A 25,838-nucleotide genomic window follows, 5' to 3' on the forward strand; every position below is an offset into this window, starting at 1 on the left:
GAGCCCAACTTGTGTTAATTTCTGCTCGTTTTGAGTTTGACTCGGTTATTTATTGTAATTTCTGTTCGTTTTGGGTTTCATTTATTTATCGATGTTGATTCGTGGTAGTTTCACGCTTGGTAGATAGCTATATTTTATTTTTGCTCATTTTTTGTTTAATAGAGCTCTTTACTTTTCTTTGAAAAACTTATTTTGTGGTAAAAGTTTTTTTAATTAATATTATAAAGTGTCTATTTTTTTATGAAATTTGAACATCTTTGAGGACGAATGCGCCACCATGCAACAACATTTTCTGGCAGATTCATGGGGGACCCCAAGATTTTTCTCCCCAAAATTTTTCTGGTACGCTCATTCCTATATTTTCTGTTTTTTTTCTATAATACTCTTTTTTTTAGAAAACTCTTTTTTTAGAATAAATTTGTCACTTTTGTCAACTATTGGAACCCTTGTCACATTGAGCCCTCCGAAAATTTTGCTTATTGGCACCCTTGTCACATTGCCTCCCCCCTTCCCTCCTAGATTTTCTCTAGATCCACCCCTATGGCTATATCGGAATTGTTACTTCATGAATTTTTAGCAACTTATGGGCCAAAGTTGTTGTTTAAGCCAAAAACTGGCAGAGACCGCTACTTTGTTGTCGCACAATATTTTTTGCTACTTAAAAAAGGCAATGGAATTTTTAATTTTCGTTTGAATGACCCTTTTTCCGATTTTCTAGGACTATTCAATACCGCTCTCTAGGTCTATAATGAAAGAAAGATTGAGGTGGTTAGGGCATGTTGTGCGGATGAATGATGATAGATTGCCAAAGATTGTTCTTTTCGGCCAACCATCTAGGGCGAAACGGAAAGCAGGTCGCCCCCGTCTGGGGTGGGAGGACGCCATAAAGAAAGATTTAAAGGAAATGGGAACTTCGTGGGCGGATTTAAAAAGGGAGTCTTTGAATAGATTGGGATGGAGGAGGAGCGTGCGTAGCTCTGTTGGCCTCAGGCGGCTTGGTGCTGCCTAGAGTTGTTAGTAGTAGTAGTAGTAGTAGTAGTATTAGTTCGACATGATCATCCCTGGGAAAAAAATAAATAAACAAACAAATAAACTCGCATTCGTGATCAGGGACGTATCAAGGATTTATTTTTCTGGGGGGGGGGATGAAAAGTTATTTGGGGGGGGGGAAGTTTGCAAAAAAGTTTAAAAGACGCATCAAAAATGTGTTTATATTCATTTTTGTTACATTTTTACGAGTCGGACAAACATTTTTGAGGGAGAGATTCGAACCCTTCCTCCTGGGTAGGGCCTTTTCCTTAATCTTTCTTCTCCGAAAACATACAAAATTCCACATTTTTGCTTAGAGGATGCTTGAAAACCCTATAGTTGAGCTCTCTGATATGCTGAATTTGACCTTGTAATTATCATTAAGATTACCTAACCTTTTATGAGTGTTTTGTCCCTTTTTAGAAAATAAAGTTAATTTTCTTAGGCTCATAACTCTTATATGTAATTTAAAACTTAATAGCGTTGGTATCTATATGGTTAGTTCCTAAAAAGAATTCCGAATAGGAATTCTGCCAACTTCCCTCAGTGTAGAATTTCTTCTGAAAAGTCAGCCCCCCCCCCGGAACTTTCTCTCCCATGGAAAATTCTACCCGTAGAGAATCTCCCTGGTAGAAAATTCACCCCCCCCCTTTCACCCAAAAATATATGCATAATTCCCAACAACAAATACCATACTTAAACATCGGGCAAATCTTATAACTTAAAAACCTTTCCCAGGGACTGTGGGGCTCATTTTACCTCCAAAGACATAGTTATTTGGCCTTTCAACTATTCTGAACAAAATGGCTATCTCAAAATTTTTATTGGGTGATTTTGGGGGGAAAAGACTAAACAAAGCTGTAAAAATGAATCACGATCAAAACTTCCCGGATAAATATATAATAAAAAATATATATAATTAAAACAAAAAAACATAAAATTCTAACGAAAAATTTAATTTGTGGGAGAAAATGCAGAAAAAACTTGGGAAATTGCAGGCCTGAGGTGAAAAAATCGTAAATACACTTAACTTATCTTATTAAGATGAGTTTAATTCGTTTGCTGCTGTTGAACTTCTATTATTGCTATGAAATAAACACCGAAATGCCACGAGTTGAAAATAAATATCCCAAAAATAACCACATTTCTAATGCAGTTAGCTGTTTTGAAATGGCTGCAATGGAGCAGTTTGCTCCATTTTTAGCAATTAGCAATTCACTAGTTTTCTTTGCAGGATTTCTTGCATGTGTTGGATTCAACACAAGTGAATTTGCGTTTTTTTGCAAGCATACTGAGCAAAAAAAAAAAAAAAAAAAAAAAAAAAAAATTGGTACTGGTTAAGAAACCAGTAGTCACGCGAGAAAGACCGCATCGAAATCTCAAAGATACTTAATGAAAAACAGGTTTTCGCTGCATAGTGAGGTAATGCTCACTCCGTGACAAAGATTTAAACTTTAGTTTTCTGGGTTGAAGGGGCAAAAAAAGGTACCTAGGATAGGTTATGCCACGTATTTAATATAAGCTATGCTTTACCCCCCCCCCCACTAATGTGCAAATATATAGCCCAAATTTATTCATAAACTGTCATATTTCCATCCTATTTTGTTTTATTTCATTAGCATTAACAAAACTTCACTTCTCACGTGACTATCGGATTCTTACCAGTATCAAAAAATGTCTGCAAATTTGCTATTGTTTTCCACGAAACGCAATATGTGGGAAACTTTTTCTCCTACTTTGTTGAAGGCAGCATATGATACTTTATTATTTATATTTAAATTATTCAAAATTAATGACTATTATTTATATTTATTTATATCTATATTATATTATTTATGCATTATATATTATTTATATTAATATTTATATTAACTTATCCCTGTCTTAATTTTGAGCTCATACAGTTTCTGTGCCCGGGGCAGGTGCCCCCTCTGCCCCCCTCCTAAAACCACCTCCGCCTTCTTCCCATATTAAGATTTTTACGCTTGTCCTTATAATTCTCAATATGTTCCCTTTAGTTAGCTTTTTGCATTTTTTCAAACTTCCCCTTGCAATAAATACCTGCATTGCACATGTTTTCATTTGCTTATCAGCAATTTCAAGTAAAATTTAAAGCTGAAAAAAAAACACAGTAAAAAAAGACATGAAAAGTAAAAAAAGTTATTTTAACTGTTCTAGTAACAAGATTAGACACAGGATATGACTATAAACAAAATAAAGAAAAATATAATATACTGAACCCAACAAAGGCCTCATCGCATGAAAAGGGGAAAATTTTGGTAAAGGAGAATTTTGTTTTAAGTTAAATTTTCGTCATTCTAAAATTAGACATAGAGCATAATTTTAAGCAACGGGCGTAGTCATTGGTATCAAAGTCAATTTTTTGGCATTATCAATGGTCTGTTGTTCCGAAGGTGGACCCTCATGTAGAGTTACTCCCTTCCCCTGTTGAATACTATTTGGTATTTACCTATTATATCGACTACACTGTTGTTCTTCAAAATCACTTTCTCTGTGTACACTCGGAGATATTCAGCTTATACCCCGAGTGAGATAAACTATTACCAACTATAGAGTTAGCTAGGTTATGTATTTAATATAATGAGTTCTGAGCGGCCTGCTTTCCATAATTCTGTGTTGCGGTTTCCATAATTTTGTTACTAAAGCAGTATATTTTCATCATATTTTGGTATATTTTATTAGGATTAACGTAACTTCACTTCTTAGATGTGGTCGGTATAATACGTAAATACCTACTATTTTTATACTTCTGCATGTGGGTGTTTCACTTTGATACTTCTTTAGTATCCAGTAAACACTCAATTAATAAAGTTTCGTTAATGTTAGTGAAATAAAACAAAATAGGATGAAAATATAATAGTTCAGAAACAAATTTGGGCTATATATATTTGCACATTAGGGGAGTTGGGTGGGTAAACTATAGCATATATTAAATACGGGTACTGGTGCGTTATACGGTCACTTTTATATATTTTACAAGGAAACCAGTCACGAAAAACCCGCCAGACGGGTTAATTGCAAGAGACCGCTGTCGAGAAATGCATTGCAAAGCGTGGTTTTCATTGCGTTTAGGATATTCAAACTGTTGTTTTTTGGGGTTTAGGGGGGAAGGTACCTAGGTTATGTTACGTATTTAATATATGCTATGCTTTACCCCCCCCCCCAATGTGCAAATATATAGCCCAAATTTGTTTATAAACTATTATATATTCATTCTATTTTATTTTATTTCATTAGCATTAACCAAACTTGACTTTTTAGAAGTGACCATATAATGCACCAGTACCTAAATACGTAACCTAACCTAGGTACCTTTTCTTGCCCCTTCAACCCCAATAAAACTAAAGTTTAAATCTTTGTCACGGAGTGAGTAATACCTCACTAGGCAGCGAAGACCTGTCTTTCATATAGCATCTTTGAGATTTCGATACGGTCTTTCTCGCGTGTCTACTGGATTCTAAACAAGTACCTTCACTTTTTTATTATGCTGAAGTCTAGTGGCATTTCCTTGTTTTTGACGGCACCGTGGATTTAGCCACAAGAAAAGAGGCACGAGAACAGTTCCATAAATTTGAGTAGGGTAAAGATAGTCTAACTCTTCGGAAAGGCCACGCGCTCAAAACAGCGTCTGCGTTGTAACAAACATTTTTTATACCATTCTGTTTAATTGGATTGAAATATATTATAATTTTAGCAGCTTTTGATCAGAAGCACAGTTAGGTAATTACATTGTTACATGCTACAGATGCAGCCACCTTTTTTTCAAATTGTGTGAGAATTCACCAAAATTATCTTTGATAAACAGTCAAGTTCATTCACTTCGAAAAAGAACAAAATGCAATATGCCGCAAATACTTTTTATTCTTGAGTACTTTCAAGTTACGTAAAATTAAAGCGACGGGTTTTCTACCCGAGTCTACCAATTTTAGCACCGCCCCTATCAATTTTTAGTTCGTTTTTAGGTGTGAATCTTTAAGGATATATTTGGCCAACAAGACTAGTTAGAAACCCAAAATTGGGCTTTTTTTAATAGTGTGACGGCCACTTTGAGGCCTTTGGATTTACAAAATGCTACTAAGAGGTAGGTGTTCCAATTTATTTGGGTCAATATCTACCAAATCATATTATTGAGTTAAGACTAAAGTGAATACACCATTCGATGCCTTTTTTATGCTGATTACGAATATAATAAGCATTTCTATCGGAAATGAATTTCAGCCCCTCCCCTGGGGGGGGGGGGCTGAAATTCATTTCTGAGAGAAATGCTTATTATATTCATAATCAGCATAAAAAAGGCATTGAATGGTGTATTCACTTCATTCCTAACTCAATAATGTGATTTGGTAGATACTGACCTTTATTTGTACAGGTACTTGATGGGTGGGAAAATTTGCCCCTTGTAGATTTTAAAAATACCTTTTTTTGTTTTTAATGAAAAATTAGGTAAATTTGTAGTGGTTGACAATTGTATGGTTTTATGCTTCACCGAGGCTTTTTTCATAAACTTAAGAAATAGATTTGCTATAGCTACTAGGCTAGTAGCAACTCAATCCTGAATCTAGCCGCCACACCTATGGACGCTCCTACTCCATACCGAAGGCCATACCCAGGATTTTTTTGGAGGTGGTTTTACTAAAAAAAAAATTCAGGGTGAGGGGGTTTTAGGCTACACAAAAAAACCCTCAAAAAACGCATACAAAATTTGTTTATGTCCATTATTGTTACGTTTTTACGAGTCAGACAAACATTTCGGGGGGGGGGGGGGCTGGGTACGGCCTTATCCATACCAATCTGTTCGAAGCCTTACTCTTCACATTTGTCCAACAAGTTATAAATTCCCTTAAATCCTTCCTTACAACCTTCTTCCCCTGTCTGGGATGATCTGTTTGTCGTTTGGGCCTAGAAGGTTGGCGGTAAAGGAGGGTCTTTCTGTCGGCAATCTGTCATCGTTCATCTGCAGTTTAAATATATTTACAAATCATTTAAACCTTATAAATCACAATTGAGCAAAATTAGGTTATGAGGCTCAAAATACTTTCGTCGTGCCTCATTTAAGAATTAGATCTAATTCTCTAGGTTTTATAAATACTATTTTATAAAAAATACTTTTACAAAAAGAAGGTCAACAATGGTCAGTGTCATTTGGAGGAGGAAGTGGTAGGCTTCGATGATTCAAAATACCTTCCCAGCAAATCATTCAGGCTCTAGATCGATTCCTGAAAGCTTCATTCACTTAACTCAACCTCTTTCAAATATAGCATAGCCTAGGGTTAAAATCAGAAAAGAACCTCCCTCCTATTGGTCACATATATGTGCCCATTAGATTAAGTATCTACTATACCCCCCCCCCCTAATGGTCAGATATATGCGCAATGATTTTTCCACCGTTTCAATAATCCGGTAATTCCATTTGGAGAAAAGAGTGACATATGGAAAACTCATTGCATATATACAATCCAGGGTATGACAGTTAGTAGGGCGGGGGGAGTGAAGAAAATTTGCAACGGAATTGAACTTTATGTTTTGAATCAGGACGAAATTCTGATCCTAAAAGTAAGTCTATCTCATAGCTACCTCATGGATTTACCAAATAAATAGATCCTCCATTCAATTTTCGGTAAATATATCACAGTTCATATTATTAACTTACGAATAAAGTAAACACACCATGATGCCTTTTCTTAAGCTCTTTCCAAATATAATAATCATTTTTGTCGCAAATGAAGTCCCCCCTACCCTTATATATACCAATTCAGGGTATATGTTTGCACATTAGGGGAGGGGGATTTGGTAAAGTTTATTTCTGAAGCAAATGAGAGATAAGTTTAAACTTTACCAACATCCCCCCCCTAATGTGCAAATATATACCCTGAATTGGTATATATAGGGGTGGGGGCAAAATTTTATTGCGAAAAAAATGATTATTATATTCGTAAGGAGCATAAAAAGGCATCGAGTGGTATGTTCACTTTATTCGTAACTCAATAATATGAACTGCGAAATATTTGCCCAATTTTCTTTCCAAATATAATAGTCTCAATTGCGTCCCAGCCCCTCTCCCAGTAATTGAGTTTGACATAGTCCTGGCTACATACAAAATATTGCTGTTTTGTTTGTTTGTTATTTTCGTTATGAACCGATTGTTGAAGAGAATTAAGCTTAAAAGATAATCGCACTACTAATGACCTCGGTATGACCTTTTTATATTTTTTTTCTTTGCGTATTAAAAAAAGAAGCGAAGTCGTAAGCGATCGAACGGGAGGGACTGGGCCAGCAAGAATGGGGTACACTTCCTTACTTATAACCAGATAATTATTTAGATTTACGAATAGAGGGAGGGGTGATAATAACCCGGCTAAATATTATTAAAAGTCTAGCCTTAGATTGCACTATGAATTTCAATTATTTCTTGTGAAGGTTATCGTGTCCAAGATGTTAGGTAACGTTAAGCAGTTTCGGAGCCTATTATGTAAATATAGGCTCCATTATTAGACCTATTCTATAACTTTGTTTATAATGTGTTGAAACCGAAGAATTGAAATAGCAAACAAACGAAGTTTCGCCTCTAACCCTTACTGCTTCCTATTCTTTGCTTCTCTGAGCAGGGCTGTCACTAAGTAGCAGATTTATTGGCCGGTCCAGCCCGTGCGCTGAATTTAGTTTCTGGGGAAGGCCCAATAATAGCTTTTATTTGAGAATTTGTATAAGAGGTGCCCAAAAATTAGAAATAACGGAATTTAGGGGGTGAGTCTCCAGGCCCCTAGCCCCCTGAGTACGTGACTGCCGCTGGCAATTGGTTTTACCCAATTTTTTCCCCAATAAGGTCGGGATTTCATTACAAATGCGGTAAATTTCTTAGTATTGTGGTAAAATCTTGAAAAAATGGGTAAAGTCGATATTCTGGCAAATTTTCTTTTTCCCCTCTTCCTAAAAAATATCAAGATTTCATAATTATTATTATAATTTAATGCTCCTCATACAATTCACCTTGTTTTTACTTTTCCAAATTTGCCCCCCACCCTCCTCGAAAAACATTCCTTTGTGTATGCCTGCCAATCGCGATAATCCTTTTTGTGCTTCACAGACTGTACTGTCAAGTAACTATTCTGTTTTTTTTTTTAATCACCAACTACAAAGTTTTACTAAATTTTGTTCAATTTTTTCATAAGAATTGACTATCTTTACATTCAGGTCTCAAAGTCTTAATCACAAAAGCTAAAGGAGTTTAGAAGAATCTCTTCCAAGCATCTTTGAAATGATCATCTTCCCTGTTACCAGAATTTTGTAAAAAAAAAGAATATTTATGAGAATTTAGCCTACATAATTGTCTTTCTTAATTTATCTTTTCTTTTCCTATATCAATCTGAAAGTTTTACTAAATCTGGTTCTCAGCAAGGCTCTGATTCTGCCCCCCCCCCCCAAATCTTGAATTTTGTGAGTCCTTCCGAAGAAAAATTTCCAAAGTGTTCATGCAAATGACTCGTCTTTAAAGAGAGCCCCTGACTTATGTGCCTCCTTCCCCCCCCCAACACAAAAAAAATCCGGTATATAGTCCTACTCCTTTTCAAAATCATTTCAAGTGCCTAACAAATGAAACTCAGAGAGGAAAGAAAATAACAAAATGAAAAAAAGGTGAAAAAACGAGGAATTTCGTCAGCCAGTGGCGAAACATGAAGAAGAAGAAATAAGCAAATATTTCGACAAGGACCTCCGCCAATTCGTCCTCAGCGCTAAATAAAAAAGGAAGAAAAGAACAAAGAAACCAACGAAAATTGAACCTTTTGAAGTTTACCTCACAACGACAGAACAATAACTAAACAAGAACCAGGTTGGAATCAATGAAAAAGAAATTTACCTAGTTGATTGAGCAATAATCCTTTGTTTTGGTATAGCCTTAGCTGGTCTACAAATTCGGTCTTCATTTGATATGCAAATAGGTTCTTTCGAGTTTGACCGGGTGAAAATATTGATTGAGTCCTTCAAAATTAAATTGTTATAAATTGGGCTCAATGAAATATCTCCAGTGTCTCCATTTATTGCTAAATTTCGGTTTATGTATTTTTTGATCTCAATTACTTCTTTAAAAGATTGTGGTAGGCCATTTGCAGTAGATATTAAGGTTGCCTCGTCAGAAAGAATCAGATGTGTCGAATTTTCAAATATATGCAGGGCCAAAGCCGAACCAAAGTTGTCATTTTTATTTTCCAATCTCAGGGACTTGTCTATTGAAATTTTGTGTTCATGCAAACGTTCACCTAGTTGTTGATAGGTCCTACTAAAGTAAAATTTCCCACATGAACATGGGATTCTGTAGACGCCACTACCCAGTACAGGGTCAGTTTTATCTTTTCCTGAGTTAAAAAAATTTTCAACTTTTGGTTCAGTTTTGAAAGAAACAGAGAAATTATGTTTTTTTTTTAATTTTTCCAAGTTTATCGCTAAGTTTTGGGATGTATGGTAAAGTGTGGTCTTAGAATGTATTTACTTCAAGTGCCTAGGACAGTGAAAAGGAAATCTTATTTTTGAATTGATTATATGTAAGCTTACACAACCACACATATCTTAAAAAAGTGGGAAAAACTCCGAACTCAATGTTCGATGAAAGTTCCTCCTTAAATGGAACTTATTTTTTCGTAGCAGCGGGTGCCAAATAAAAAGAAAAAACGAGTGTAGAGATGAGCGAAAAATAAGCTAAAACCAATGGCACCAAATAGCTTAAAAGGTTTAGCTTTTATGCCCGTGCCACATTATAGTCACGCTTGTCGATAAAATCAAAATTACGCGCGACTACAATTTCTCGAGTTGACCATTGTTCAACTTTCAAACATAAATTTCTTGACTGACCAATCAGAGTCAAATTTAAGGCATAATTTTTAAAACTGGAAAAGATGGAAACTTAGAAGAGCGGTTTTTCTATCTGGGAGAGGAATCTCACAAAAGCTAAGAAGACTTAGTATTAGTAGAGAACAGTTGGACATGAATTACTGTTGGTGCAAACTCTTTAAACTAATTTCTTACAATTTAAATTTTTGCTTTTTAAACACAGGTGTGATGCTAAAATCAAGGAAATTACCTCTTCGTTCATGATATTTGGCTTTTTTTTATCGATAGATGTGACTATGATGGGGCACGGGCATTGTTCGAAAGTGTACCTTTCTTTGCCAATCAACAGATTGTTAATGTTTGAGTTTTGTCAGCATCCAACGAATTGCTTTTGTTCTTTCTTTTAAATTAAATTAAAAAAAACAAGTTTTTTAAACTGAAAGTAAGGAGCGACATTAAAACTTACAACGAACAGAAATTATTCCGTATATGAAAGGGACTGTCCCGTCCTCAACGCCTCGCTCTTTACGCTAAAGCTTTTTATTGTTTTAAAAAATAAATTTTTGAGACAGAGTCAAACTTTAGCGTAAAGAGCGAGGCGTTGAGGACGGGACAGTCCCTTTCATATACGAAATAATTTCTGTTCGTTGTAAGTTTTAATGTCGCTCCTTACTTTCAGTTTAAAAAACTTGTTTTTTTATTTAATTTTTGAACGTTTTTGAATAAATGCAGGTTTTGATCTTGGCTCACCGTACATCAATAATTAAAACAAAATTTTCATATTAATTTACTTTTATTTAGTTAAATGGCTTTCTCGAAACTTGTTTAATTTTATTTACGAACGTTTTTATTAGTAATAAAGATACGTAACTTACGAATTAACTTACGTAACGAACTTCTATATTCATATATTTTTAATACGTTTATTAGGGGGTTCGCCCCCAAGTCAATACCTTGCTCTTTAAGCGAAAGTTCGAATTTTGTTCCAATTCTTTAAGAATGACCGCTTAATCACAAAGGCCGTTAATTAGAATAAATAGCTCTTATGAAAGTACTAAAAAATCTTTGCCTTAAAGAGCGAGGCATTGAGTACGGGGTGAACCCAATCATATATGTAATATTTTCTGTTCGTTTAAAGTTTCGATGTTGCTGCTGTTGCAGTTGAAATACTTGTTTTTTTATATGAAATTTCTTGTCTTTTTTTAAATAATGCTGGGAAGTCCGGCGTCCCCTTCATAGTAATGTCCCTTCCCCCATGAAAACTTCTTTCATGGAAAGATTCTCCCACATAACCTCCTAACTTTTGATGGGTAGGATTAAACTTGAAGAAACTTATATATTTGAAATCAGGATTTAGGTCTGATTCTTTTGATGTATCTATTTGTATCAAAATACCGTTTTCTAGAGTTTCGGTTACCATTGAGCCGGGTCGCTCCTTACTTACAGTTCGTTACCACGAACTGTTTGATATCGCAACACTGACGAAATGCAATACTTCTCCGACAACCTCATTATTTTAAAATAAACAAAAGAAAAATCGGTACTTTTGTCTTATAGCCACCACATTCAAGAAGTGAAGCTAGGTTAATCCTAATGAAGTATACCTAACTATGATGAAAGTAAAATATTTTTGTAACAAGATTATGAAAACTACAACAGAATTATGGAAATAAGGCCCCCCCCAGGGCGCATTATATTAAATGGTTTCGGTACTTCCTCGTTGCTAGTACACATTCAAGAATTGAAGTTAGGTTAATCATAATGAAATATATCAAAATATGATAAAAACATAATAGTTTAGAAACAAAATTATGGAAACTACAACAAAGAATTATGGAAGGGGGAGGCCGCCCAGACCGCATTCTATTAAATACGTAACCCACAGTTTATATAATTAGTGAAATTAACTGTGATATTGAAATTGACTAATTATATAAACTGTGACGTAACCTAACCAAAATACCAACTAAATATTTAATTAAAATATAGCTACAATGTAGTTTTCCACCGAGCCGAAACTAATATTGCCTGATATAAAGACCATGAAAACTGGTTATTGTCTCATGTTCGCGATACAAAATATCTGTGTGTGATGGTATTAAGGCGCAAGTACCGCAAAACCTTAGAGAATCGAGGCTTTCGGGTATGAATAGACTTAAGGTGGGTTCAAAGGGCAGTGAGGGTCCGTATTTTGATGTGTTTGGCTCTTTAAGCAGGTCTATGTGCTCTCTTAGAAAAAAATAGTTGCTGGAACCTCTTCTGTTAATATCTAAATCTAGTTTGGGTACTTGTATGATATAGCGCCGACCACTCAAGTTGTTAATCGATTGACGCATTGTAGAACCGATTTTTTCGTTAGTTTTATTTGGACAGTATGAAGTTAAAGAATAATTCTTACTTCATCGTAAGCAGAATAATTGTGACTAACACATTAGGCATGTAGACACGCTATAATTTACCCCCCCCCCCTAATGTGCAAATATATAGCCCAAATTTCATTAGGATTTTAGAAATTCATTAGGATTAAGCGTCAGAGAAACAGGTTTTACTTAGATGAAGAATATTGGGTCGGCGCTATATCATACACGTACCCTAGTTTGTAATAAAAGCTGCCAAATAAAATCACTAAAACAAATAAAAATAAATAAAATAAAATCACTAAAAAGATAGAAATCTTTTGAGGTGCAGTATTGCGCCAGAAACCAAAATAAAGTGCAAATAAACTGTTTTTGGAATGGATAAGCTGTGGTGTGTGGGAGGATTACGTCACAGTTTTCAAGGTTGAGCCTCGGGGGTTATATTCATCTTAGGCAGTCTATATGCTAGGCGTCTCTCCTATAATGACTCATTTTATTCTCATAGATTATCTGGCAACACCTTTTTTTCTTGAGACCTGTTTTTGGCAAAAAACGAATACCTGTTTTGTCTCAGTGCTTTAGAGACTTGGAATTCAACGAATTGATAGTGCCTGGAGACTTTAATCTGAAAAATTAAGAAAAAATCTGGAAAGCTAGTTTTTATATTTTTTAAATCAGTTTAGTGTGCTAGTTAATTCAAGATTTGACGTATTTGACTGTTATAAAGTAAGAAAATGGATGAAAAATTATTGGACAATAAAAGATATGCATTAGCTCAGACATTGCTAAATACTGAAAAGTTCTTTGGGGGATCTCTAACTTTTTATTATTTTTTTTTTTGCCACTGGGAGTTACAAGCTTAGGCCTGCATCCAAGTATTTATTTGGGGGATAGAACTTTAGGGGTGGGGGACCTTCAACAAGGCAACAAAAAGGAGAATTTTACAAAATGCTGATTTTCGGTATCAGGGCCGTATTAAGGATTTTTGCTTGGGGGGACACCATAAAACAATAAAATGCATCAAAATGTGTTTTTAGGCATTTTTGTTACGTTTATACGAGTTGAAAAAATATTCTGGGGGGATTCAAACCCCCTAAACCCCTCCCTGGATACGCCCTTAACCAATATTGACTTACTCTTTGTTTTTTTCGAGTTTTCTCTTGGTTTGCCAAGTAGATAAAGCTCTCTATGATTTTGTGTGCATTAATATATAGAGAAAAAATCATTGTTCGTTTTCTTTTCTATGTCAATGCGTAGCCGACCTCTTATAAGTCATTTTCCAGATTACTTCGGATTGTGGAAAAAAGAAAATCCTTCCGACGCGTGTAAGTCACGCTTTTCTAACAAACTATTGACGCACTAGAGATTGGCTATATATTAATGTAGCGAATGAAAGCTATTTTTTTTTCTCTCTCCATTTATTTATGTACGCACAATCCCTGACAGCTCTATACATATTTACTAGTTAAAGAAAAAACCTAGTAAAAACGGGGTAAGTCACAAAACAATTCCGAAATTTCCACCCGAAGCTGGGTCCTGGTCCCCTCTCCTGAACGCATCATAACTAAAAATACATTTTCCCTCTTACTGGGGGGGGGGGGGTAGATACCCCTATCCTCTTCTCTTGGCCCCCTTGTTGGCTGCATAACACTTATTTAGGAATCGAAGGTCCAGCTATATTCATCATGGTTCTTTAAAAAGCAAAGTAAGAAATCATATAAGAAGAGAGCAAGTGTTCTGAGGGTTTGAAAAGGATACAACACAAATAAAAGGTCTCGAATTATAATCATGTATGAATCTTCAGGAAAAAACGGGTGTTTTTTTTTTTTTTTTTTTTTTTTTTTTTTTTTTTACATTACGCCATCTGCCTGAAAGCGAGAGTCAGTAATAGTTAGCTAAGTCGTTTTATGCAAACAAAATAGCGTCGTCTAGGCAGCTTTTCATTAAAGAATTGCTTTGCCGCTCAAAACCACAAATACAGAACCCTCCCCCTTGTGGATCTCTATGGTCTATAAACGATCACCTGTAAAGATTGCTAGTCAAACCTCTTTCGCTAAGAACCAGATTTTCAGTATTGTCTCTGCTTAGTACCAACCGAAAAATGTACAAGGCTTCTATAACCAGCCCCTGTAATTACTGTACTTAAATAAAAATGTAGGTGGTAGAAGCCGGAAGTTTTACAATACCCGCGTATTTCCACTGCGTCTGCCACCTGCTCTTACCATGCACAATGTCATCTGACCTGCTACTTCATATAAATCGGGCTGATGAACCCTGTTTTAGTTCAATGGGTCATACTAGTTTTATTTCTCACATCCCTGATTTGTGCTAAAAGGTTTTGTTCTCAAAATTTTGCCTAGAAGGACATCGTTTAAGAAGCTTCGTTTAAGAAGGGTAAATACAACACGGGGGGCAGGGGCGGATCCAGGATTTTTTTGGGGGGGGGGGTGGGGGGCGCAAAATAGGTTGATCCGAAAAAAAATTAGGTGGGGGCGCAAATAGGTTGATCCGATAAAATTGCGTTATGAGCAAGTTTAATTAAGGCAAACTTGAGTTAATTAAGTAAATTGCAGTGCTTTAGACTACGCTAGGGGGCGCCCCCCTAGATCCGCCACTGCATGGGGGGGGACATAGATACTCTCAGAGGAGCACATGCCTGATTTAACATACAGTACTCGGGGTGCCAATTGCTGAGGGGGGGGGGGTGAAAAATAAACAATTTTTTTATATTAATTGAAAAAAAATCCTTGACCCCTCCCCTCCTACTTTTCGTCAATTCGAACTTCTGTTATGCCTACACACGTGGAAAGGAATTAAAACCTACTCAAGGCTCTCTCTTCAGAGGGTTTCAAGAGCATAGCCAAGATTTTCTTTCGGAAAGTGTCTAACTCATCTTTGGAGGAGGGGGTCATGATATAGAAGTGACATGTTTTTGCAGCCATCATATATAGTCCGAAACTAAATGTCTTTAGACAATTTCTTATAATATTTCAAATTTCAGGGGAAGGAGGGGTCTCAACCCCATCGACTCCCTACCCTTGTTGCGTCGATAACATGATTATCAATTGGGCAAAGGGGATAGGTAGACACTAGCCCTCCTAGATTTTTGCCTCCCCCAAGATTTCTAAGAATTCTCTTTTTGGGTACTTTGATTGAAAAATTCCTTTTTTATAATTTTCATTTAAAAAATAAAAAAAAATGGCAATTCGCCCCTTCGCCTTTAGATTAAAAAAAATTGTTTACCCCCCTCCCCCTTATCTTCCCATGAATTGATGTCACTGCCCGGCAGGTATTTAAATTTCGAGGAGCTTGCCCTGTACCCCCCCCCATGTTCTTGTTCATATGTAGTTGCTGTTCACCTTTCAATAATTTAGAAATTTGCCCAAAAGAAAACGTTTAAAGCGCTTAGAAATTCCACAAAAATTTACTGCTGTTAGCCAAGTCAAATTTTATTGCCGAATCCAGAACTTAGATAATTATATTCTAAGTTCTAAGTTCTCGCCTAACCATATTACATATCCATGTCCATTAAACAGTGCTGTTAAGATAATACCGTCCGCATCTAGATTGGGGGGTTTGCCCAAACCCGACGTTAAGCTCTAGTTTTATAGTCTTTAAATTACCCTAACCACAGCTTTATGTAATGGTCAATCCATAGTTGCGTGAAAGTTACTAATTCTTAGGGTTTAATGGTGACAAACTGGGTGACAGCCTTCAAAAGGGTTTTGCTGTTTTGCAACTTTGACCTGAAGAAGATTGATTGGTTAGCATTTCTCTAACCAATACAGAGCTATCTCTCTTATGTATTTGTTTCATTTTTATTTCTCCTCTGTTTTTTTCCTGGCCATAGAGCCTTACGGGGGAGTATATGTTGAAGTGTTTTTGTTGTGAATTTATTAGTTGAATAAAGAGATTAAATTAATTGACTGATTTGGCACCATTCGGTTATTCTCAATTCAAGGGCAATAATCTGACAAGCCTGGGCTCGTGACTGGGAATAGGTGCCAACGGGATGGGGGATATACTACCAGATTTCTCTCTTCCCGACGTAGGTGACTCAAAACAGACAAGAAGTGGAATTTTTTGCAGTATCCAGAAAATATATAGATCTTCTTCAAACTATAATTTTCATTGAGAGAATTGCCCCCTCCCTCCCAACCCAAAAAAGTGGGTACGTTAATCTCGCTGGGCCTTGAATTTCTATAAATCTTTAAATCAAACCACCAAAATTTAAAAATAATAATTATATTCAGTGGTCCCAATACTTATAGTCTCCGGGCTAAATTTGTGTACTAGTAAATTATTTCTTAGGCCTAATTGTTTGTCTACGAACCAGTTGTATCAGTTTAATAACAGATTAGGAAAAAAGAAGAAAAATCATAGTCCACTTTGTTTTAGAAATACAAACTTTAAAATGTACACTCTTCATTTAAAAATAAATTAATAACAAACCAACTTAGAAGCGCCAAGCATGGCCTTATGCAAGGGGGAGGGGGTTTACCCGGTTTGATCCTCCCCCCCAATTTTTTTGTCCGAATCACAAGAAAAGTAACAAAAGTACATGCAAACAAATTTATGCGCAATGAAACCTTGATAAATACTAATCTGTTTTTTGTAACCCTCTCCGCTCCCGAACAAAAATTCTGGATACGGCATCGGTGCCAACTCCCAAGAAACTTGTGTTGACCTTGTGCATACTATTTAGGATACTTATCTGTTAGCCAGTACACACTTGAGAATTCGGATCTATTAAATCAGACAATAACTGGTTTCTTGCTGTTTGCATACGGAGACAATTAGCTTCGGCTCAGTGGAAAACTATATCGTAGCTATATTTTAATAAATATTTAGTTGCTATTTTGGTTAGGTTAGGTTACATTTTGCCTGCTGCCTCGTTATACTAACCCCCCCCCCCTAATGTGCAAATATACAGTCGAAATTATATATATCCTATCTATCTCCCAAGCGTCTCAGTTGTTTCAACCCTGTACCTGTAGATCCAAATTCTCGAGTGTGTACTGGCTAACAGATAAGTACTCTATTTAGTCTCTTCTTTTTTTCCCTTCAAATGATGAGTTTTATAATCAGTTCATATAGTTTCATACAGTTTAAGAGGTCCACCTCTGTTCACTGCATTGTTGATCTTAGGTCAATAACTTGCTGACACGCATAGCCAAAGAGTATAGGAAACGGTTCTAGGCGTTTACCCCAACGGTGACTACCCCCCGGAAAATACACCCCCGGAATATACCCCCTCCCCCCGTAAAATACCCCGCCGAGGAAAATACCCCGCGGAAAATATCTCCCCCCCCCCAGAAAATATCCCCCCGTGGAAAATAAGGCTTTCCAAATTTGAGAATTTAATTTGAGTTTTGTTTTTTTTCCGTAGGGGGAAGGAATTTTGGTATTGGTGTATTACACACCACTCACTCAAGTTTACGCTGTATAAAACTCGAGAACTAACCGGTTTCTTCGTTAGTTTCTTTCAGCTTAGCATGAGACAAGACAAAGGCAAGTGACAGAATAGATGGGAAATATATAGTTTGGGCCATATATTTGAACATAAGGGGGGGTAAAGTATTTGGACACTTGGAAGTCAGAAAACAATTCTTACTTAATAATATGCAGAATAATTGTACCTAACACATTTTGCATCCAGACCTACTATACTCCCCCCCCCTAATTGATAAATATATAGCCCAAATTTGTTTCTAAAGTAACGAAGAAACCGTTTTGTTCTCGAGTTTTACACATCATAAACTTGAGTGAGTGGCGTATAACACACAAGCACCGGAATTTGTCATGGAGAGAGAGAGAGCCAGATTTCCCGGTATTATTTAAAAACGAGCAGAAATTAAGTTCAACTGAAAGTAAGGAGCAACATTAAAACTTAAAATGAACAGAAATTATTACGCATATGAAAGGAGTTGCCTCTTCCACAAGACCTTGCTCTTTACGCTAAAGTTTTGACTTTTTGTCCTAATTCTTTGAGAACGATTCCTGGAACACAATGACCATTTAATTAGAACAATAAGCTTTGTTTTTAAATTCAATAAAACAATCTTGAACGTAAAGAGCGAGGTCTTGAGGAGGAGGCAACCCCTTCCATGTATGTAATAATCTCAGTTCGTTTTAAGGTTTGATGTTGCTCCTTACTCTCAGTTGAAAAACTTGCTTTTTTTTATTTAATTACTTACAGAGAGTATTTGTTAATGGGAAACGTAAATTTTTAAAAGAAAAGTAAAGAGCCTCATTAAACCAAAAATGAGTAGAAATAAAGTCAAATAGTCTTCAAAGTAAAAACTATTGAGTCCAATAGAAAAATCTAAAAAGATATAAAAAAAATTGTGTGAAAAAGACTACGTCAATAAAAAAAAGAACGGAAATTAATATAAAACTTTTTCAACAAAACAAGTTTGTCAGAGAAAAGTAAAGAGCCTCGTTAAGCCAAAAATGAGTAGAAATAAATTCAGATAATTTTCTAAGCGTAAAACTACCATAAATAAATGAATTAATTCAATAAATGAATTAAAATGAATTAAGTTTTAAGACTATAAGGAATAGATATCAGAATATGGTATATCAAACTGGCAATACACGGTTATTTATTTTTTTTAAGTAAAGTGCATACTATGTTCTGTTTGAAGAAGACAAGGGTGTTGTCAGCTATACTTAAAGTTTTTTCTTCTTAGTTGAAAAGTGATCAGGACCGAGAAAAAGAGGTATTTGCACACCCTAAGTATATTAAAAATATAAAAGTAAAAAAAAAATCATTTTGTTGAAAAGACTTCCATATGAACTTCTGTAATTTTTGGGAGTAGCGGGCGCCAAATTAAAAAAAAAAATGAAGAAGAAAAAAAAATATAGGCGAAAAATCATTCAAAATTAAGCTAAAAAAAATATGGCACCAACAAGTTTAAGAAGTTTTAGCTTTCCTTTGAAAGGATAATTGGCTTTGGGAATCAACACATTCTAAATTGTTTAAGTTTTTATGGACAAAAGCATTGTCAAATTCTACCAGTTTGTTTTTCTTATCTTCCAGGTGTAAAACTACCACAAATCACCATTAATAAATAAATGAAACCCAAAACTAAGACCTAAAAAGTCAAAACTTTAGCATAAAGAGCAAGGTCTTGTGGAAGGGGCAACTCCTTTCATATACGTTATAATTTCTGTTCATTTTAAGTTTTGACGTTGCGCCTTACTTTCAGCTGAAAAAACTTGTTTTTCTAAACTTAATTTCCGATCGTTTTTAAATAATACGGGGAAATCCGGCTCTCCCTCCATGAAACAATCCGGTGCTTGTGTGTTATACGCCACTCACTCAAGTTTACGATGTGTAAAACTCGAGAACAAACCGGTTTCTTTGTTACTTTAGATTCAAATTTGAGTTATATATTTGCACATTAGGGGGGGGGGGAGTATAGTAGGTCTGCATGCAAAATGTGTTAGGTACAATTATTCTGCATATTATTAAGTAAGAATTGTTTTCTGAATTCAAACTGTCCAAATACTTTAACCCCTCCCCCCTTATGTGCAAATATATATCCCAAGCTATATATTTCCCATCTATTCTGTCACTTTTCTTTGTCTTGTCTCGTGCTAAGCTGAAATAAACTAACGAAGGAACCGGTTTGTTCTCGAGTTTTACAGCGTAAACTTGAGCCAGTGGCGTATAATACACCAATACCAAAATTCATTCCCCCTACGGAAACTTAAGCGAGTGGTGTATAATACACCAATACCAAATTTCTTTCCCCCTACGGAAGAAAACAAACTCAAATTAAATTCTCAAATTTGGAAAGCCTTATTTTCCACAGGGGGTATTTTCCGGGGGGGGGGGGGGTATTTTCCGCGGGAGGTATTTTCCGCGGTGGGGTATTTTCCGGGGGGATATTTACAAAGGGGGTAGTTTCCGTGGGGGGGGTATTTTCCGGGGAGAGGGTAATCGCTGGGGGGGAGGGGTTAAACGCCGGCCACCATAGGAAACTGGTGAGAATGGAAACTGACGCTTGTGTAAAAAGAAAAACCACCAACACCATCTAACGTTCATGTGTTTTTTTTTATGCAGACGTCAGCTAGAAAACAACTTGCATAATTTTGGCTCTATTCCTATAAATTTCATACCCTAATTTAACCAATTTTCGATCTGAAAATTTTCCCTAGATTGGTTTTGGAGCCTATTCCAAATCAATGTTCCTACATATATTATGTTTTTTAAATAGTTAATTACACAAAACTTCTACGGACTTGCCTTTCCAGGCACTTTAAAATGCACGGGGAAGGTAAAGAGCCAGAGACTCTCGTCGCGAGTGTCTTAGTCAACTAGTCTGCTTAGCCGGTCAAAATTTTCCTGAGCTAACCTAGGCCTGCTTTGTGCATACTGAATTTCGAGTAGAAACAATTTTCTAAAACTATACATTTCTTGATTCATTACTGCTTACAGAAAAATTTCAGCCTTAATCCTATAAAAATAGACTTTTATCAGTAATGCCTATATAATTTATTGTTATGAATAAACTCAAATGATCAGTTCTCCTGGACTTATTCTAATTTTTATATGGAATTTCCAAACTCTGCAGCAGCTGCGGCGCTTCTGTTTTCCTTATCCGATTCGTACCTGTTTCTCATGCTTCTTGAACGAAGAACGAAATCCGTTCAAATCATAGACACATTCAAGCTAGGTGAGCTCATGTTGGTAAATGGCTAGTAAAAAGACTGCTTGACGCTTTTGGTTACGTGTTTCTCAATTTGCATTGTCACAAAATCAGATGTATACATGTGAGAGTAAAAAAAGTTCTTCCTTGATGTGCTGAGAGCACGTTTTCAGTTTTAGAAAAGCGTCTAAATCTGCGAAAATACAATCTGTTACCATTGTCATATTCGATGAAGTTCTTATTATTAAAATATTATTAAAAAAAAAAAAACTCCAAATACAAGAAATTAACAGATCGACGTTCTGCCCCAAGGAATTACGGGGGGGTCCCCTTGACCCAGATGCTTTCGGGTGTAAATTTTGAGCTAAACAGAGACAAACTGCTTTTTGGTTCATATTTGGGTCCTTTAGCACCCTCCAGACCCCAACAAAAGTGTGTGATCACCACGATCCTTAAGACAGTATGCAAATCGTATTTAGAGTCCTCGCCCCTGGGACTGATTGCGTCATAGGATAAGATAAGGTATATTTCTCATTCAAAACACAAAATCAAGAAACACAAAATTATGCACTATCAAACAGTAAAGATATTAATTGTTGAAAGATACATCAGTTCGAGAATTTATTTTACTGTAATTGTATTTTTATTTTCAATGCTGTAAGAACGGGAAAAGAAATATTTTTAACTTGATTCATTTTCTTTGACGCGGCAATGGCAAAGTTAGTTTTTGGTTTTTATAAAACTGTTCGAACTGTAAGTACGGAGTGACCCGGCTCAATAGTAAACGAAACTCTAAAAACCGGGATTTTGATACCCATAGTTACATAAAAAGAATCATATTTTAATCCTGATTTCAAATATATAAGTTTAATCAAGTTTAATCTTATCGATCAAAAGTTACGCGCCTGAGAAAATTTGGCTGATTTTCGAAAAAAGGGGGAAAGACCCCCCTAAAAGTTATAGAACCTTAATGAAAATCACACCATCATATTCACCGTATCAGAGAACCCTACTGTATAGTTTTCAAGCTCCTATCTACAAAAATGTGGAATTTTTCATTTTTTGCCAGAAGAAAGATCACGGATGTGTGTTTATTTGTTTTTTTTTTCTTTTTCCCAGGGGTGTTAGTATAGAACCAGTGGTCTTAGAATATCTTATGAGAGGGCTCATTCGAACCGATATTGAAAGTTTTAGTACCCTTTTTAAGTGACAAAAAAAAATGGAGGGCAACTAGGCTCCCTCCCACGCTCATTTTTTTTCTCAAAGTCACCCAATTAAAATTTTGAGATGACGATTTTGTTCAGCATAGTCTAAAATCTAATAAATATGTCTTTTAGGATGACTTAATCCCCCATAGTTCCCAGGGGAAGGGCTGCAAGTTATGAACTTTGCCCATTGCTAACATATTGTATTGGTTATTGGGAAGTATACAGACATTTGCAGGAAGAATTTTTTTTCTGGTGGTTGGGGGGGGGGGCGGGAGGAGGGGGTTACTCGGGAGAATCTTTCCGTGGAGGATGTTTCTTTGGGGTAAGGGACATTTCTATGAAGGGGGCGCCAGATTTCCCAGCATTATTTAAAAAACGATCAGAAATTAAATTTTAAAAAAACGAGTTTTTTCAACTGAAAATAAGAAGCAACATTAGAAGTTAAAATGAACAGAAATTATTACGTATATGAGGGGGTTCTCCCCCAAGTCAATACCTCGCTCTTTACGCTACAATTTTTTTTTAGTGCTTTCAAAAGAGCTATCTATTCTAATTAAACGGCCTTTGTGATTCAGGGGTTTGTGAATTAAAACGTTTTGTAACTTTTAACGTAAAGAGCGTGGTATTGACTAAGGAGAGAACCCTATCATATACGTAATAACATATACGTAATAAAAAAATACAATAAAAAAAGCGATACGGCTCTATAGTAATCGAAACTTTTAAAAACGGAATTTTGATGTCAATAAATGTATCAAAAGAATGGGCTTATAATGTTGATTCTAAATATATAAATTTTATTAAGTTTAGTATTACTAATCAAAGGCTACGAGCCTGAGAAAATGTACGTGATTTTTTAAAGAGAGGGGAAACATCCCCTACAAGTGAAAGAATTTTAATGGAAATCACACCGTCAGATTCAGCGTATCAGAAAACCCTATTACATAGGTTTCAAGCTCATATCTGCAAAAATCTGCAACCTTGTATTTTTTGCCAGAAGAAAAATATACGAATATAGAAGTTCGTTGCGTAAGTTAATTTGTAAATCACGTCAGAACCAAATTTAGAGACAGCCATTTAGCAAAAGAAAAGTAAAATTTTTATGCAAATTTTGCTTACTTATTCAATGACGGTGAGCCAAAATAACAGCTGCATTAACTAAAAAACGATCAGAAATTAAATAAAAAAAACAAGTTTTTTAAACCGAAAGTAAGGAGCGACATTAAAACTTAAAACGAACAGAAATTATTCCGTATATGAAAGGGGATGTCCCCTCCTCAACGCCGTGCTCTTTACTATAAAGTTTGACTCTTTCTCAAAACTTTGTTTAAAACAATAAAAAACTTTAGCGTAAATAGCGAGGTGTTGAGGAGGGGACAGCCCCTTTCATATACGGAATAATTTAAAAAACTTGTTTAAAAAACTTGTTTTTTTTTATTTAATTCGCCATAAAGGCTCCGTGGCCTTCAAATCCCCTGAGGCACTGAACCATTTAATTATTCTGAGAAAAATGTCTACCTGGAAATTTTTATTCAATGCCGTAGGCGGTTAAGAAGGTGTCTGGGGGCAAAAAGGGGCTGCTAAAGAAGGCTGGTTACCCACCTATTACTATTGGCCTTTAGGGCACTTAGAACGTTCAATTTCCCATCAAATTTGACCCTTACGAATTCACTGCTACCATAAGAATTCACTGGAAAAAATTGAATATAGCAGGCTCTTTACTAAGTCAATGCTAGTGCATTGATTCTGAAAAGCGTTTTTTTTTCTCTTATTTTTATACCAAGAGAAAATAACGGGTTAAAATTTTACCACAACATAGTAAATCCCATTTGAGGAGAACCGTATCAACTTGTAGATTTGATCCGCTCTTAATAAGGTTCACACATTATAAGGGCCGAAATTAAATATATTACCTACTATTCCGTAACTATAAACAAAGGATTATAAACATAATCGGATAGGATAACGCACCATCACGTCAGCTTAAAAGGTCAGTATTTGGCGTATTCCATTGCTTGTCATTTTAATATTTTACATGGCAGTACGTCGCCTTTATCTAAGTGTGAACTAACTTAACAGAAAGAGGAAGTATTTGTCACTGGGCATGTACTGTAAGAAACTTTAATGAATTTATTTGATAAACCTTTTAAATATTCAGGGTATTATGTATGGTACATGCGCCACCCTACATTACAGGGGTAGATATTCGAAAAATACCAATCGGAGAACCAAAGTTTTGTTGTCCCCCAAGCATCGATTCTGTATTCGCCCCTGTCGCTATTAAAACAAATCGTTAAAATAGGCCTGTCGTAGAAAAACATTAAAAAAAATGTTGTGTTATAATCGTGGCTATCCTTCTTAATTTAATGATTAAATGACTTCTAAACTTTACTATTGATGAATTAAGAAGAATATATATGATTATCGTACACTATTCTAAATTGAAATCTTGGTTGTGAGATTTTATTTTCTTTCTTGTGATATTAAGGCGATTTCAGGATAGATATTCACTTTAAAGTACCAATAGCCTCAAAATAAAACCTTCTTCTGCCTGCTGAACACCTTCTAGGTCTATTCATATCCGAAAATCACGGTTTTTTATATTGTTCTTTATGTATAGTTTCAAAAATATAAAGTTTGGGTACTGGTGCATTATGCGGGCACTGCTATATACTGTATGTGGAATGTCAAACGGGAAATGCTTCAGTCAAATAGGATGAATATATAATAGTTTAGAAACAAGTTTGGGCTATATTTGCACATTAGGGGGGGGGGGGGGTAAACATACCATATATTAAATACAACCTAACCTAGGTACCTCCCCCCCTAAACCCCAAAAAACAACTGTTTTAGTAACGAGTATCTGTCTCTCCCGTTTGACTGTAGCATTTCCCGTTTGACATTCTACATACAGTATATAGCAGTGCCCGCGTAATGCAACATTACCGACGTTTCTATGACAGTATCACATTTTTGTCAGTTTTGCGACGTTGAATCAGGGAAAAAATAAGCAAAACCAATTGATTAAATTTAACAACGCCTTTGGTCCATAAAAATTTGAATATTAACATGTATTAAGAGTCCGTTGATTCCCAATGATACTTAAACCTTAAAAAGTAAGCTGCATCTTTTTAAACTGCTTGGTGCAATATGTTTTTGACTTGTTTTTGTGCTGATTTTCCCCTCACATTTCTCTTTTTTGAAATTGATAACCACTACTACTATTAACTGCATATCGGAGGACTTTTTCATTGAAAATCCTAATTTTTAATATTTTTTAGGATATGTTTGGTTGTGTAAATTTTCACTCAACCAATTCAACCAAACCAAATAATCAGATTTCATTTCTACTGTCTTTGGTTCTTCAATAGTTAAAATGTCGGTACTGGTTCATTATGTGGGCACTGCTAAAGAAGCCAAGTTTGGTTAATGCTACTGAAATAAAATAAAATAGGATGAATATACAATAGTTTAGAAACAAATTTGGGCTATACATTTGCACATTAGTGGGGGGGGGGTAAAGCGTACCATATATTAAATACGTAACCCAAACAAATTAGGTACCTTCCCCCCTAAACCTCAAAAAACAACAGTTTAAATATCGTAAACGCAATGAAAACCACGCATTGCATTCCATTTCTCTATAGCGGGCTCTTGCAAATAGCCCGTTTGGCGGGTTTCGTTAGTATATAGCCGTTAATAGCCCGTTTGGCAGGTTCGTATGCCCACATAATGCACCAGTA

General features: G+C 35.6%; 1 protein-coding gene across 1 annotated transcript in view; it reads left to right on the forward strand.

Moving 5' to 3' along the window:
- Nucleotides 1–5,021: 5,021 nt before the first annotated feature.
- Nucleotides 5,022–25,838, forward strand: part of dpy (fibrillin-like protein dumpy) — a 297,194-nt gene continuing 276,377 nt past the window's right edge. The window contains exon 1 of the mRNA XM_089103158.1: nt 5,022–5,131. Coding sequence (XP_088959284.1) covers nt 5,119–5,131 — 13 coding nt within the window. The 5' untranslated portion in view covers nt 5,022–5,118. The remainder of the gene's footprint in view (nt 5,132–25,838) is intronic.

The sequence above is a fragment of the Artemia sp. Qi Xiang Cuo genome, chromosome 17 (genome assembly GCF_049724085.1).
Source record: "Artemia sp. Qi Xiang Cuo chromosome 17, ASM4972408v1, whole genome shotgun sequence".
In the NCBI taxonomy this organism is placed as follows: Eukaryota; Metazoa; Arthropoda; class Branchiopoda; order Anostraca; family Artemiidae; genus Artemia; species Artemia sp. Qi Xiang Cuo.